The following is a 16,301-nucleotide window of genomic DNA, read 5'->3' on the forward strand; positions in this document are numbered from 1 at the left end:
CCCCCCCCCCCCCCCCCGGCAGCACTGCGTGCCACAGATGCACATATAAGGCCTTGCAAGCGCTTCGTTCAAATTGTTTTTTCTCGCAGAAAAAAAGGCTGTTTCTCAAAGTTAAATGCAAGAGCGCCCCGATCCTCGACAGAACAGAGTGGAAAGACACGAGAAACGACTTGAGAAAGGCTTTTACGTTGACGCTGCTCCTGGACAGCTTCTCAAAAGAGGCAGGAGTCAAGTCAGTATATCCAGAAAACGAAGAGCAGAAGCACACGCATCGAGTCAGAGATCAGAGGCAACACGCGACTCACGCGGAAGTGTGTGTCAAACGGCAGGTGAAGCGAGGCGCATGCGAGGCGTGATTTTGTGGCGTCAGTCGTCTTCGCCGCGATGCAAGAAATTGCGCAGGGGCTCCGGCGTGAAGACAGGCGGCTGCCCAGTTTTAGAGCTCAGGTGGAGGTCTGCAGGGAGGCACGCAACAGCGGCGAACTCGCGAGGACTACTTACCGCCATGGAGGAGGAAGGCGTAATTCAATATGATCTCCGGGTCACTTTGTCTGAGTGAGATTTCGTTTTTCAGCAAGCTTCCGTTCACCGCTCGGGCGGTTTACTGTACTGCCGATACGTAGGCGGCTCAGCTTTCAACTCATTGATAGACGCATATCTTTGTGTATATATACATATGTAAGCCGTTGTCGCTGTTCGTGTTCGCATCTGCTTACACCCATGCATTTGCACAAGAAAATATACCTCTGTAGACAGATAGATATAGATATATAGATAAAGCTATACATATTTCTGCTTTCTGAGGGAAACGGAATTTGTATGTATGTCTATATCGGGGTGTTCGCGAGGACTGCGTCCTCTGTATGCCATTTCGTGACGGAAACGAATCTCTCTCGAGCAAAAGTCAGTCCGGGTTTCCCCACCGTAGACCCCCCGCCAAACGGTTTCAGGGTTCGAGGCTCTCACCGGCGATGTAGCAGTGAATCGTAGTGGAAATGGCCATGCGGTAGACTTCTTGGAAGATCCACGCGACGGCCAAATTGCAAACTCCGCAGCAGAAAGTCGTGTACGTCAACGAGGAGAGGTGCTCGCCGTAGGCAAGCTTCGTGATGAAGAAGGCGACGGCCTGTCGCCCAGCGCACACAGCAACCCCGACAGACAGAAGCAGCAGACGGAGCGCCGGCTTGCCTGCAACATGCCGATACCTCCGCGGCCCCTGACACTGCACAACCCTGCTCCTGGTGCAGCTAGAAATAGGTTGAAATGTAGAACTATATAACTATGACCATGGTGGCATCCAATGTTCACGCTCATGGATTCAGTGTCCAGGACTATCTGGCGCTTAATGACGATTCCGTCTTCCAGCTTCCAAGCAGACATGATTACCGTGACATGATGGTCATGAAAAGCACAATAGAACTTGAATCCGGTAAATAAACACCTTCAAGATCTAAACCACTATTCCAGCTTGTAGTATATACTCTATGTTTACGCTGGTAGCAGTTACACGCGCTGCGAGGCGCCCAACTGACTATTTTGTGCTCAGAGGCGGCCAGCGAAGCATAGCACGTTGCGAGATGCACGAGCCTAGATCGTGGACGGCGAAACAGGAGAGGCACCTACGCGCAGATACGTGTAACAACACATATATATATTCAGCTATACTGGTAGATATGCTTATTTACCCATGGAGGAATGGGTGCGTGGTTGTGTATGAGCCTGTAGCTTTGTGCGACCCTCCTGTGTACAGGACGCCTCGAGCTGCAGAGTGGGTCTCTGACATGTCTTTTCGTGTATGCGACTAGCCAGGCAACGCAATTGAAGGTTCTGCGAGCCGAGCAGCGGCTCTCCCTTACTGTCGACGCTGCAGCGACCACCATTGTCCCCAGAAAGCACAGCGCTTTTCCAAGAAAAAGCGCGAGCCCGATGCGCACGGGGTTCTGCGAAAAGTTTTTGAAGGCGAGTCTCGCAGAGCGGCAAAAGTTCTTCCCCGTCAACGCAATCTGCGAAGATAAAAAAGAGTCGAGCGAGCAGCCGGAGGAGGTGCGAGGCTCTCCACAACCGACTTTCAGGGGGGGTTTCGATACAGGCCCTACCTGCGACGCTGCCGCCGCAGGGTAAGGTCAGTTGCGACACATCTGTGCTCTCTTATATTTTGCTCAGCCAGTGCGCATGCCGCCCTAAATGTGCACACATGCGCGACTTCACGCAGCGAGAGACAGAGATATACGCAGACAATTAGAAAAGTCGGCAGATGTTACTTACGTAAATACATACTCATACATAGGTACAGATATATATATAAAGCGAGATAGACACTTATAGAAGCAGATAGCCAGACAAAAAGAAACATATATAGGTAGATACATAGATAGGTGGGCAGATGGATCGATCGAATGATACGTACGGGCACGAACTAAGCTTGAAGCACGTCAGGCAACGGAGCTGGTTGGTCGTCAGCTGCATGCGCGTGTTTGGCTGTTTTTGTTCATTGCCGTTCCAAGCGAAACCGAGGGCTTTTTTCGCAGCCGCTTCTCACCTGAATGTATGCTTGCCGGTCGAGGAACTCGATGCATCTTTCAAAGCACTTCACGAGGTAACCCAGAATGCCGATGAGTGCAGCCCACACGGAGTTGCATGCGCTGATCGCCGCACAGCACTTTCCAAGTCCGCATGGTAGGCAGTGCGCACACGCCTTCGTGGCACCTCCGCCATGAATTGCATAATGCTGCTTCTTCAGGAAGCGAAGAAAACACTGAAATAACGAGACAAAAAAGACACAAACGACCACTGAACCCCCGCTTCACTGCAGTAGGAGGCCCCCAGAGAGCTATGACGAAGCCGCATCAGGTGCAGGACTATCGAGTAAGCCATGTAGGGGTGTACCCTTGTTTCTGCTTATATCTATGCGCTCGCCGTCTCGGTGCAGGTTGATCATCTTCTTAGCATCATGGAAACGCATATCGCACGTATACTCAGACGCCTTTGAGAAGACGATCGGAAACTGCATTCGCGGACGCAAATGCACACGTACATATATATACATATATACGCATATATGTAGGTACGTGTGTATGTATGTTTGCGTGTATGTATACAAAGCACACATGTGGGATGAAACTATTCATACATATATAATATGTATGCATGTGTATTTGCAGTCTGTATTTGAATAGGCCATGAGGCGAGCTGGGGGTTGAAGGGAAGCGGGTGTTGAAAGTGTTGAGGCGCCGCCTTGTCAACGGACTACATTTCGAGTCAAAATGTTTTCTTATCAACATTCGGGTATTCGGAGCTCAAAATTCAGGCTAGATAGCTATGTATTTTACCCTCTATGCTGTTATGTCAACCAAATACGTTTCGTCGTTTTTGACATTTCATTGACACGTCGGTAACATAAATACTCTATATAATACTATATACTACTAACAAACCACTGTTTGTGTATCCATTGGGGGCGCGCGCACGTACCTTGATGAGTTTTATAAGTGCGAGGAGGAACGACCCGAAGGCCAAAGAGCCGAGGTGAAACTTTACTGCGACGCCGAGAGACCGGCAGACGACGCCTGATGGGAAAACGCCCCCCCACACACTCCGAACGTGAGTGTGCGCGGATGTGCCTAATGTGCCTAGAAGCGAAAAGGGCTTTCAGGCAGTAACAAGCTTCCCTCCATCGCGTGGAACAAGCGCCGGAGCCGTACGAAGCGTGCGCTGTATATCTGAGATCTGCAGCGGTACGGCGCTGTCCCCCCCCCCCCCCCCCCCCCCCCCCCCCCCCCCCCCCCCCCCCCCACATATTTCGCCTTCAGGTATCCTCCAGTAAGAGACACCTTCACGGCCAGTTTTCACCATCGTTCTTCAGCAGATCGCTACGAGACCGGCGGTGACGTGAACCGAAGGCTGGCGCTCAAGTTTAGCTTTTGCAAGGCGTTAAATATTCCGGCAACGTGCGAGGAGGACAGAAACTTTGGCAGACCGCATGCACTCCCGGAGGTCTCCCCTCGCCTGACTCTCACGAGTGCCCTGCCTGGCAAATTTTTTGCTCTCAGAGCAGCAAAGAAACGACGCTAGAGGGCCTCACGGCGCAGCGGCTACGCGACGCACCGCGACACTTCTTCTTGCCGGTTCTGTCTTCTGGTGTAAAATACCACCGACCGATCGCGCCGGCAAGCACAATCTGCGGCCTAGACATTCAACAGAACTGCGGGTGTCTAGAGGCGCGGAAATGAAGAGCATCCGGTGGCCTCCACCATCGCCCATGGGAGAAGCTCGAGAGAGCTTCCGCTGTTGCGCGTGGCTCGAGGAGGGAGGCTCAACAGGCAACGGCACGGCTAAGAGGAGATTGCGCATCAAGAGCTCGAGCGACATGAACGAAATCTCAGCGTGCATGAACGGCCACTCCGCGGACACCGCTTTGCGCTGCTGTCTACTAAACCGCCGCGGCGAGTTTTCTCCACCTGCGCGTGGGCTGCTGAATGCTGACCGCGGATATTACGCTCCGTGCGCGTGCATATACATGCAGTTATATACACTACGTAGATATATATACACATGCATACATCTCTATGTTTGTGTGTGAACCTTTGGAGGCTCTGCGGTGGGAGGTCTAAGCATGGTTGCCGTCGCGACTACGGGAGCTTCTAGAGGCACAGCCTGCCTTATTTACTTTTGATGTCTATTCCGCTGTTTTTGCTGCGTCGTGTGCGTGAACGTCGTGTCCTCTACGTGGCGGATGGCGGCGCTCTCTCTCGAGTAGCTCATTTCGCAGCCGTCGCCTCTACTTGCGCTCCATTCCATCAGAGGTCTTACTTGGTTGCATGCGAGGAGGAAGCAGTATACGCACAGAAACATAAAGATGTGGTACCTAAGCAAGGCACGCACACAGCGATCCTGATCATCCACGCGGCGCCCTGCGCGGCAACCTGTAGTTATGTGGAGTACAAAGGCAACTGCAACTAACCAGCCAAAGCTACGACAGGAAGTTCCAGGGCATCGGGGTCGCCATAAACGCGCGAAGACCGCAGCGTGTCCCCAGACGCACCAGAGAAGGTTGATGACTGCTTCGCTCATTTGAACTCTCTTTGTTGCTTCGATAATCCACCCCTGGCTGTCGGCCACGGCCGCGTTGCTCGAGTAGTAGAGCGAGGCGACCTCCATGATGGAGGGCTTCGTGGGATCCATCAAAGAGTCGCGCAGCGAGGCGCTGGCCTGCGAGAGGAGACAGCGCGAAAGAGACACTGCACCCAGCAGCGCAAATGCATGGCGCCGGCAGCGCGGCGAGATCACGGCGCGGAGGGCAGCGAATACGCGCGCGAGTCAGGTTGCCGAAACATTCAGAGCGTACCCAGAAGTCTGGTGCAGCGTCGAGGTTTGTCTTCTGCTCGACGAACGCCTCGTCTTCCTCGCTGAAGGGCGGGACTGCGTGCCGAGGCGCGTAGGCACCCAGGTCGCCCAAGACGGCGAGCTCGGCGTCGACCGAGGGCTCGCGATCTACGAGCTCGTGTTGCAGCCGGAGGAGCACTGGGTCGGGAAAGGGCGTCGGGGGGTGGCTGCCTCTCCTAATGCGGCGCGGCAGGTCTCCGGACTGGGCCAGTCCTCGAGGCGGCACGGATCCCCTGGGCTTGCGGGCGGTTTCTCCCCCCGTGGCCAGGCCCGCGGCAGCGTCCCACGAAGGCGCGACCGCGGTCGCTTGAGCGGCTTTACTCCGAGCTCGAGCTCTGTCTGCCATAGACGTTTCCAGTCGCGACGGCCACGCGAGCCGCGCCTCGCGCGCCGAGGTCTTCTCCTGCGTCTCGAAAAGAGACCCGAGGAGGGCGGCTGCCGCCCTGGAGTTTCGTCCTGGCTCGTCCTGTAGAGAACTTTCAGAAGCTGCGCCTGGATGCGTAGGCTCAGGCAGAGAAGGCGCAGACGAGGCTCTAGCGGGTACAGATGAAGGCGAGCGCATCGGCTCGCCTCCTGCGGCGCGGTACAGGCCCGCAGCAGGGGCATCCGCGCCAGCGAACGCCGCTCGTCTGCGCTGTTGCCGAGGTGCGGCATCCCCCGCGTCCCCCCTCACCAAGCTCTGTGCAGTCGGCTGCAGGGCTCTGCGGGTCGCGACAGAGAGACGTGGCGAAGATCTTAAGCGACTCGGATGCGGAGAGGACGAGTCGCTGTGGGCTTCCCCGGTAGGCGCACGAGAGAGAAAGGCTGGAGGCCTGGGCTGAGGCGGCCCAGCGGCCTCTGGAGCCGGCGGCGCCGAGAGCAGCGAAGGCCCCTGACTAGGGGGATGCATGAGAGAGAGCAGAGACTGGTTGGCGCGGTGTGCCAGCGAGGGCGAGGGCTGCGATCCGCCGAGAATCGCGTTCAGACTATCGGGGTAAACGTCGACCGCGGTCACCAGACAGGCGGCGGTATACACGGCGAAGCAGAAATAAGCGGCCTGGAGAGCGATCGTGATGAGCGGAACTGCGACGGCCGTCGGCTTGTGGTAAATGAACATCGCAGCCACCTGCGCGAACCCCAGCACAGCGGGCGCACTCAACACAAACGTTCTGCGACTCTTCGCTGGTCATTTCGCTCCAGAGGGCATGCCGCGGTCACACATCTCGCCTGGGCCCGGTCTTCGCGCGCGCCTCTGGACGGCTTGTGGGGCGCCTACCTTCGAAACAGCGACGGCCTCATGAATCCGCTTTGAAAGAAATACCAGGAGAATGGCAAACAGACTCCCGAGGCCTGCGAGGGAGAGACGCGAAGAGTGAGTAACGAGTGCAAAGTGGCCGCGGAAACGGAGGCAGCGTCGTGCCTCCAAGGACTCTCTGGCGTAGCTTTTATTCCGACTCCTCGGCGCACGAGCCCCGCGGGAGTTCAGAGTCCCCGGGGGGGTTGCGTAAGCATGCCTCTCAACAGCCGCTTTTCGCTGTGGGGCGCTCAGTTGGCTCTTTGCCACCTCCGCGTCTCCGAGTGCAGACTACGCCTTCGGAGTCCGTGTGCCTCGTGAGCCGCTGCGCGGATTGTCGACTGCAGCGCGTGTGCCGGTTTTCTGGGCGAAGCGCGGAAGGCTGGTTCTTTGCGCCTTCCGTTTGCAACGGTGGTCGCTGACATCTCTCTTCACTTTTTTTACTTCGTTCTCTCCACGGGCCGCAGCGTGCCATGGCCTCCTCCGCCGCGCCCAACCAGCTCAGGCGCAGGGGCGATGAGATGCATCGAGCGACGGAGACTGGGCGGCGGATGCATCGGGCGACGGAGGCTGGGTGGCGGATGCATCGGGCGGCGGTGCGACGGGGAGCTTCATTTGGTGCCGTTTCGAGGGGACTGAACTGGAAATTATACGGGTGCCGGCCTCACCTAAGACGACATAGCTCGCGTAGCGCGTGGCCTCAATCCACACTGACGCGACGACTGTCCCGTTGGGCTCCTGGCCGGGGCGGACGGACTCCGCGGGGACTGCCTGCGCGTAGACGAACCACATGCCGACGCCGCCCGCGGTGAAGAAGGCGCCGAGAAAGAGCGTAATGGCGACGTAGACGATCGCGCCGCCCAGCAGCCGCACCGCCACGAGCCACAAAATTCTGACAGGCCGCACACAAGGGCGCACAACGCAGAGAGCCACGATCGGCAGCAAGTCGCCCTCGCGGTGGCGGCAAGCTCTCAGCGTTCTAGGCAGATGACGGGCGAGCTACGCAGCTCGACGTACGCACCCTACCGTATTCAGCGCGAACTGGAAACAGAGGTAAAGGGCAACCGGGGCATGCGAGACGCGCAGACGGCAGAAGAGCGTTCGCGAGAGAGGAGGACAGAGGACAGCCAACACGGGAGGGGGCTTGAGGTTTTTGTCGAGTTCGGCCTCTGTGCAGGGTGGGTCGCCTTCAAGCTGCACAGTTGTCTCCGCGCTCGAAAGGCCGTGCGATTTACAGAGAGGTTGCAGGGCACTCTGTTTTCTGTATATATGCCGTAGGTTTAATAACAGGGCCGTCCAGTTGTCGCGCTCCACGACCCACCCCATGGCGCAGGCCACGAGGGCGCAGACCGCAATGGCAGGCCACGAGACTCGAAGGTCTTCCACAGTTTGCTGCCAGCCGAGCAGCAGGCGCTCCGGCACGTAGTCGCTGAAGGGGAGATAACTGTGGTTGAGTCCTGCAATGGCCGGGACGCAGAATTTCCCCAGCACTGGAGAGCGCAACGGACCGGCGAGAGTGAACGTGCGAAGCCGCAGGCGAAGACGCGTTTCGCGCGTGGCCGCAAGCGCTTCGAAGACGACGCGCCGCTCAAACGAAACTCCTGTGGTGATCGCTCGTGACGCCCGACGTGCACCGCGTGACTGTCTGTCTGGTGAGACCTGCGAAGGGGAGAGGCGCTAGCCTCGCGGTCTGCTTCTCCCCCGTTCACCGCGAGTCAGTGAAAGTTGCGGTCGATGTCTGCGCTCTTCTCCCGAATGATGGCAGAAACACCTGTTCAAAGTGTCGCTGTCTGTTTTTGCGTGTGCGGCCGCCTTCACGCGGTTTCGCGCCCGTCTTCGGTGTTCGTCGCCGCGCCTCTAGACGCCCGTGCGAAGGGAAGTTGGTGTCAAAGTTGTAGACGTGCTGCATGAAAGCTCTTCTCCTCCCGGGTAGGAGGATGCTTTTGCAAACGTCCAGGGTTCCTGACCTACACTTGGAGGTGGGAAAGGGCGCTGGGACACACATTTCGTCGGCGTATGGACAGTCAGCCGCCGTGATTGCTGGAAGCTCCTTCTCTGCGTACCCACACACACACAACGGTTGGACAGGTCCCCTGGTAAGCTGCAGCAACCCTCTTTCTCGACAGGCCTCTACTTTTCAGTTTCTATTGGAAATCAGCGGTCTGCAGCTTGGGGAAGACGTTCGGCGGCAGCGCGGCGATTTTCATACAACTGGGAGGGGGGAGCGTTCCCCGTCTTCGGGCGACAGGTTCTGAGACACTGGTTGTTTTGTATAGGGAGAAAGCAAACGCATCGCTGACTCGCTCAGTGCCCCAGGGATAAAGTTCCCCCCCAACTGGCGCATTTCGAGCAGATCTCACGCAAATTTCGTGGAAGCTTACGCTTGCCTTTGTACGCGAATTTGAGAGTCCTTTGCGGCTTCCCCGCAGAGAGCGATGCGATGTCTTGGTCCGTGAAGCAGGACGTGACACAGATTGGCTGCATATAGGCCATGATCTCTTTCGGGTTACTGAATATCGTCATCTTCCGGAGCTCTGAAAACCCAAGCTCCAACCGAAGGTGTTTTTTGTTTTAGAACGCCAAACGTGGGACACGCCGAACCGCCACCTGACGGTGCCCATAGAGACAGATATGTGCGTATGTGCAGATATATATATATATATATATGTATATATATATATTATATATATTATATATATTATATATATTATATATATTATATATATTATATATATGTGTATATATATATATTATATATATTATATATATATATAAACTGTGTGCGTCGATTCAGTTGATGCTCATCGTTCGAGACATACACTAAGAAGACGTAGCCGCGGTGAAGCGACTCAGCCGTTCAGTCGTTTCTCGAGAGCGCACATACACCTATAGGAGCCTCCCCCTCTGCGCTTTCTGTGTGGGCACTCTACGAGGTGTATGTCCATGTGCTTCGAACGGCACCAAATCGCCGGCCCCCACTGCGCCTGCGTATTTGGCTGCTGCCTGTCTCTCTCTCTGTCGCTCGTGACCAGGTTTAAAATCATCCGCGAGGGCGTGGGTGGAGTTCGTTCAGCTACTCACGCGCACCTGAGTAAGGCATGTCCATAAACTCGCTGGAGCTCGTCGAGCCGAGCACCCGGTTGATGTTGAGTGTATACCCGACCATCGGGTGCTTGGGCGTCTTGAAGTCGCTCATCCCGCAGAAAGCTCCGTCAAAGTCCCGCCCCGTCAGCAGCCGCGCAGGATCCCCTGCGGAATGGGGCATGTGCCAGAAGTCTCGGCGCGCGGCACAGAGTTTTATCGGCTAGTATTACGGAGCAGGATCCCCGCTGCGTTACAGTTTCCTAAGAAAAAGAACTAGAGTGCGCCCGAATCTCATAGCTCAGAGATGAACTTTGCAGATCTTGTGCCCGGCCCTCGGAAGGGTTAACAGGCAGTCGACGGGTTGGATGAAAGCGCAGTGTAGAAAGGTTTACGGCGAAGCAGGGAAGTGCTTTCACTGCTGCGTGCCTCCGCTACCGCCAACTGGAAGCTCAGCGCATTGTCGATGGCCCCGCGCACGCCTCTGGAGAAACGGGCTACGATAAGGAAATGTGTGTGCTGCTTAGTGGGTGCCCCGTGAGACACGAAGCAGAAATCGCACCTTTGTGAAACGCGACGATGGTGATAAATACTGAAGCTGCTATTCCGGCTATGAAGATCAGGAGGAAGAGGATGTCGGTGCAGCGCCTCTTCTTTATGGGGCCCGGCAGAATGTCCTCTGAGTAAAAGCAGCCAAGACAAGAGCCTGCGCACAGGTCGGTCGGAGTCGCCGGTTCCTTGTGTACTGTGTTTTTAGCGTCGCCTGTATCTCCTCTAGGCCTCTTCTCAGTTACTATCGTAACCACGCACATGTCACAAAATGTATCTTGGTTGTGAATCGTAACGAGGAAAAGAGTTGCTGGGCTCGCGTCGAGAGTCGGCTGCTGGAGGAAGAGCTGTACCTTCGCTGATGCCTCTGCGTGACAGCGAAACGGAAAGCGGTTGGCTGAGGGAGTTTTCCTCCACGCGAATGTGGTATCCAAGCATTTGGATTATTTTGACTTCTCGAAAGGTACTTCTCTCTTTGATCAAGCCTCTCGCCGAGAGAAGCACCCGTATGTGTGTGACGTGATGGCTGCCGCCACTCGCGTTTCCTTAGAGAATGACTGAGTCTGTGGCAGAGAACGGCTGTGAAATAGTGACGGAAGATCCCGCGTATGTATTTTAATGAAGTTTCACTTTTGCAGTCAGTCAGCTCTGCTACTCTTCAGTAACGCTAAGCGCTTGGAGGCAGGCTCCTTGCCTCCTACTTACCGTCTGTGTCCATGTTCACATCGCGCGTTTTCCTCCTCTTCTTCTTTGATCGGTGCCGTTGCGTATCACCATCGCTACCGTAGTCCTCTCGAGAATTATCGCGACGTTTTTTATTGCCCCTCTTCCTCGAAGAGCCCCCTCTGAATTCGTCATCATAGTCACCTCCTCTATGTTTACTGTCCCAACTCTTCCTTTCAAGCTCTCCAGAGGGATAACGACAGGCGTGTCGCCTGGAAGAATGGCCCCCTTTTCTCTCCGTGTAATAATAGGAGTCATCGTGGTGGTGCCTCCCCATCTCGCCTAGAACGCACTGGGCATCTGTCGTTTATCTCCCAGTTAGGCACAGATCGACGGATAATGTCAACCAGGCAGAGGAGGGGTGTGAAGAATACTTTCAAGATAGTTTCCCCGCTTCAGCGCGGCGATCAGGCCCCGAGGATGTCTGAGGTGATGAACTCAGTCGGTTGCACCAACTGGAGTCGAACATCACATCAGCACATATACGAACGCCCCTCCCCAAGAAGATCTGTAGATACTGGTCGCCGCCGTTTCCTGTATCTGTTGCTTCACGGTCCGGCGTACGGGTGACTCCAGTTCGTCACTCAGATTTGCAGTGGTATGCATCTACGCCTTGAGAAACAGGCACAGACTATCGCGCCGATGCTTGCAAAGGCGTGGCCATAGGACAGCGAAACAGATGCCAGCATTCACTTGGGGTGCTCTGACGTGGGCGACCACTGAGACAGCGTAGCTCATCGTTATCAATAAGCTTGTAGAAGGGTTTTGAAGCCTTCAAAAGACGTGCTTCAAGAACTGTCCTAAATCCATTACAAAGGTGGGCTGCTGAGGTGCGAACCACCAAGTATGCTTGTTCAGCACCCCCTTAATTAAGGCGCCCATGCATGTGACTGGAAAAAACACCCATTCGGTAGAATCGCTGGCAACGCATCGTTCGTGATTAATTTACTCGTTTGCGTGTAGTAGCATGGTGAGGAATGAAAGATCACAAAGTCGTCTGCGACGAAGTCGAAGTTATAAATAGAGGCAGCATGCCGGTAAGCAGCTTCCTCAGCGGCGTGCGCGGCCATGCATGCACGGGAAACAGACAGAACAGACAGAATCAATTTAGCCACAAACTGAGCGTCTCATTACTTGATCCGATCAACAGTGAGCCCACACGGTAGCCCACTGTGATATTTGTGTATCACGAAGATGTAGATCGCACAAACGGGGTCGTAAACAATCCAGGTGCTTCATCGCAGTCGCAACTCCAACGTGAAAAAGCTGGCGTTTTTTTTCTGCGAACGCCGGTTGTCTGACGCATCAATTCGTCCTTCCAGGCAGAAAATCGGGTGACAGATGCTCTTTTCTCTGGATTCTGCAGCACACAAAGTAACTCCTGGTTTGCCACCAGAGGTTGTAGTTTCTTCTCTCCCGCAGTTGCTGCGGCGCGCCAGAACAATAGTAGAATATGGAGCGCCGTAACGATTGGACTGGCTCCTCCTTCAACGGGGAATCACGGAACGGCTGGTCCGAAGGTCGCGGGACGTACCGGTTTGCTAGTGGCGTTTTGTACGCAGGGGAGTTTCATAAAGGCGACTTCCACGGAGAAGGTGTGAAGGACCTTGTCTGAGTGTGGGGATGTCAGCGTCGAACCTATCTTGCTCTCTCCTGTACTAGCGTTTGACGCATCCGTTCGGATCAGCATAGCAACGCGAAAACTTGTGCACAAAGCAGATATTGGTCGCTGTATGTGCTCTGCTCCCCCAATGTACTAGGTAGGGGCATGTAAACTGGTAGCCCCAAGGCTGTGAGGCTCATGGCATCTGACCTGTCGTGGTTTACTGCGGTGTCATGGTTTGGAAGCAGGTTCATGCAGGCCCCCCCTTTTGCACAACCGTCTTCGTTTCATGACAAAAGCTGCTGAGCTGCTGACTGGATGCGCTTCAGTGTGGGTGGGTCCGTGAGGGGTCTTTTCTAGGCACGCCTGTGTCCTTCGTAAAACTATAGGTTCTGCCACTCAATAGTCGGCCAGGGGGCAGTGTTGTCCCACCGCTGTCTCACTACGTCAGTTACACGCTACGTACAGTCAGTTCCTAGTCCCTAGTTAGAATCTGAAAAATGCCTTGCGATAATGACCTTGAACGGTGAGTCAAGTTGGAAAGACTGCGCATGTTGCTGTGGTTCTTTAACGTAGGCGAGCTCATCTATCCGAACGGTGGGCGATACAGGGCCACTTGGGTAAGAGGAAAGGGTACTAACGGTCAGTACTTCTTCAGTGATAACCTAGAATACAAAGTGTACGACTGGGACTACATCACTCCGGAAGACCGCCGGTTTTACGCTGAGACTCTCGGAGGCTTTCGTCCTCAAGGAATAGCGCTTCAGACAAACAATGGAAAAGCCGAAAGCATCCCCTACGGGACATACAACACAGGTGAGGAAACACCTCAGTCGTACTTGTTTGCCTGCACAAGCTCCTACATGGAGATGGTATGGAGAACTCGCGAAGCCAACAATCGACAGTCTCGCCGCTCAGCTTCGTTGCGAACTGTCATGCACAAAAAAGCGTAGAGTATCGTTTTTTTTAAAGGTGCACGTGAGTCTCATAGGCTCCTCTTTGCAGCTAACGGTGGGTGTCAGACGAGGAACACGCATGATTAGCGGTACTTGCTCCGAGCGGAGAGATCGAATACGACACCGCAGGTGTCTCGAAGCCATCTTCGTATTTACTTCAGCGAATTACGCAAAGCGACTAGATTCGAATTCTCTCTGTTGTGCAGTTGTGTCCGTGCCTCTGGTATGTTTTATATGTGGTTTATGGTCGGATGCGCCGCATTCGAGCGCATGCGGCAATAGACAAGAACCCAGTAATCTGTTATGTTCTGCTGCATACTGCAGGTGATGGGTTTTTTGAGCGGACGTCACGGCGAATCCACACATTTGACGGAGCACAGGTTGTCGGAGAACCACAGCCGGCAGAGATATCGTGGATCGTGCATCAGTGTAGGAAGGGTCTCGATGGCCAGTGTCCTGAGTTTGTACAAAAGCCTGAACAGGAGCAGGGAAACGCTGCCTTCCACTCGATGAACGACAAGGCTGGTGAGGGCAACAGGGATGAGCTGCCGAACTTTTCGAAAGAATGAATCGAAAGTGTGGCGCAGCGCTGTCTGAATCCACCACTTCATCTATCCAAGAGCCTCATATGCACATTGTGCCGTTTTCCGCTGGACAAGAACTCGGTGTGGCACTGCACCATGCTTTTGGTCCATGCGCCCGGGGCTCCTTCAATCTGAGCGAGCGCCATGTCAGGTGGAAAGTGAGGGAGAGGTGGCGGCGGCGCCCGTTCGCGGGACTTCCGGGGACGCGTAGTAGCATGTGGGAGAGCGAGCGAGTTTTGGGAGATCTTGCGCTCGTGACCGAAGAGGTCAGCCCGACCCAGGCAGACAAGCGTAATATCTGTATGCGGCGCTCAAGAGCGTGTAGTTGTATCTATTGTTCAGGTGTTTATCATGACGTGTCGTATGGCACCGTAAGACACTCATGGTGGGAGTATAATTTGCTTTGGCCTGCGTTCCCTCTTCATTAATACTGACTGTCAGTAGTGGCCTTTCTTTCGAAGCGCTTCTTTGACTGGAGAGGCGTTGTCAGTTTCGTGCTTTCCGTTGTCTTGGAGCTTTGTTTGTCACCGATCACTCGTTTGGCAGAAGTATTCGCCTTTCGTTCGGCATCTGGAGAAACCTTGTCAGCATCTTAGAACGACCACATCACCACGATGGCACTCCAACAAAAGGTTTGGGTCACCTGTGTTATGTTCACTCTAGTAATGGTGTGCCGGTCAAGCGACGTGCTAAGCAGTGTCAGCGTTGATGGCCCGCGTGATAAAACAGCAGAAGAGTCACGCTGTGCTCTATCTACCGGAACTCAGTCTACTGCTACACCAGCGTCTCTCAATGATCAAGAGGCTTTCCTCGCCCCCGCGGAGGGTCAGCGCCCAGATAGTGGCCACCCCATGAAGAACGACAGTGATGCCGAGAGAGAAGGACGCGATGAAGGTGATGGTGGCAGCCTCTCTATTCCAGAGGGAATCTCCCCGCGTCGCAACCAGGCGTTTGGGTTTAGCGGAATCTATGGCTACGGCATAGGCTTCCCCGGCTTCGTGCCGTATATGGGGTATGGCTTCTTGGGAGGTTATCCAAGACCTTACGGGTTCGGGTACATGTTCCGATAGAGGACCTGCCACTGTACATTGCTTTAACCCTTGTCGCGTCGGTTCTGTACGTGCATAAATTGGTTGGCAAAACTCATTGGTATGGTTTTATTCCCTGGTCGTGGCGATTATGTATCCACACGAGCGCAGGCGTGCTGCACGCTTCCACGCCAGTGAAAGGTGATGCTCGCAAACATAGGCAGAAACGGGAGCTTAGATCAGAGGAGCTTTAGATGTGACATGGAAAACGAGCAGTGAACACAGCTGCCTCTGACAAGTCGATTCAGCGGGTCCGCAAGACCTCACAGCGTCCCGGGGCTCTGACAGAGTGACGGGCTGTCATGCTCGTTAGGCACGCTGAGCATCCTGCCAATAGCATGGTCACTGCAGATCTCCTTGTTTCCGGCGAACCAGTACGAGCGTTTTTGACGGATCATAATTTAAGTAACCCGCGTATCCGCTGCCAGTCACTGTGTGTATCCCCTCTAAAGAGTAAGCCAGAAGCAGCGCGAGAAGTTATATTGTGGAAGATAGTTGTAGGGTGAGGCTGGGGATGCTGAGCAGCCTTTTATTGACTAAGATATTGCCAACTGTCAATGCGAGACCGATCCTCTATTTCTGGGCAGTAGTGTCCGGTGGGTGAATTTCTTCCGTGGATCTCTTCGGCTGTCCGGCTCATGAGGAAGTGAGCCGTGTCTCAGCTCACTTTTAGAAAAGAACTTTTGCTGGCGACATGCATGTCAGCCACGGAACATCTGATGCGTTCCAGTTGATGTGCTGGGGCTTCCACACGCGGCCTCGGTTGCCTCGTGGCGTGTGCGCCTAGATCGCGTCGAACGTTCTTCTCTTTGTAGTCTCAGCCCATTCTGTTTCGGACTGTTCAGTACCACGCACACTGTCTGACACAGTCCACGAAATCGTACATCGCCGACTTACCGCGATCCTCCTCCTTTGGCTGAGGCAAAGACTCACGGGTTCGCGCATGCACATAAGGAAAGAGGGCTGACCAACGCGTTCCATGCCGTAGCATGAACAAGACGAGAAATGCACGGTCACCGGCGAAGTTGCTCTCCACCCTTGGGGAAATGCTGCCCCAGATCC

At 54.7% G+C, this 16,301-nt stretch overlaps 2 protein-coding genes across 2 annotated transcripts; one reads left to right on the forward strand and one right to left on the reverse strand.

Moving 5' to 3' along the window:
* Window positions 1-366: 366 nt before the first annotated feature.
* On the reverse strand, window positions 367-10,548 carry BESB_067000 (uncharacterized protein; the record flags this gene model as incomplete). Its single annotated transcript, XM_029365093.1, has 15 exons — window positions 367-455; window positions 967-1,126; window positions 1,857-2,003; window positions 2,540-2,755; window positions 3,472-3,566; window positions 4,105-4,177; window positions 4,810-4,864; window positions 4,961-5,208; window positions 5,345-6,487; window positions 6,638-6,711; window positions 7,324-7,547; window positions 7,977-8,145; window positions 9,037-9,189; window positions 9,743-9,904; window positions 10,299-10,548. The coding sequence occupies 15 exons, from the start codon at window positions 10,546-10,548 to the stop codon at window positions 367-369; spliced, it is 3,258 nt and encodes a 1,085-aa protein (XP_029218676.1).
* Window positions 10,549-13,162: 2,614 nt separating this feature from the next.
* Window positions 13,163-13,564, forward strand: BESB_067010 (MORN repeat-containing protein; the record flags this gene model as incomplete). Its single annotated transcript, XM_029365094.1, has 1 exon — window positions 13,163-13,564. One exon carries the CDS (start codon window positions 13,163-13,165, stop codon window positions 13,562-13,564), a length of 402 nt encoding a protein of 133 aa, XP_029218677.1.
* Between the last annotated feature and the right edge of the window lie 2,737 nt (window positions 13,565-16,301).

This window comes from Besnoitia besnoiti, chromosome VI, assembly GCF_002563875.1.
Source record: "Besnoitia besnoiti strain Bb-Ger1 chromosome VI, whole genome shotgun sequence".
In the NCBI taxonomy this organism is placed as follows: domain Eukaryota; phylum Apicomplexa; class Conoidasida; order Eucoccidiorida; family Sarcocystidae; genus Besnoitia; species Besnoitia besnoiti.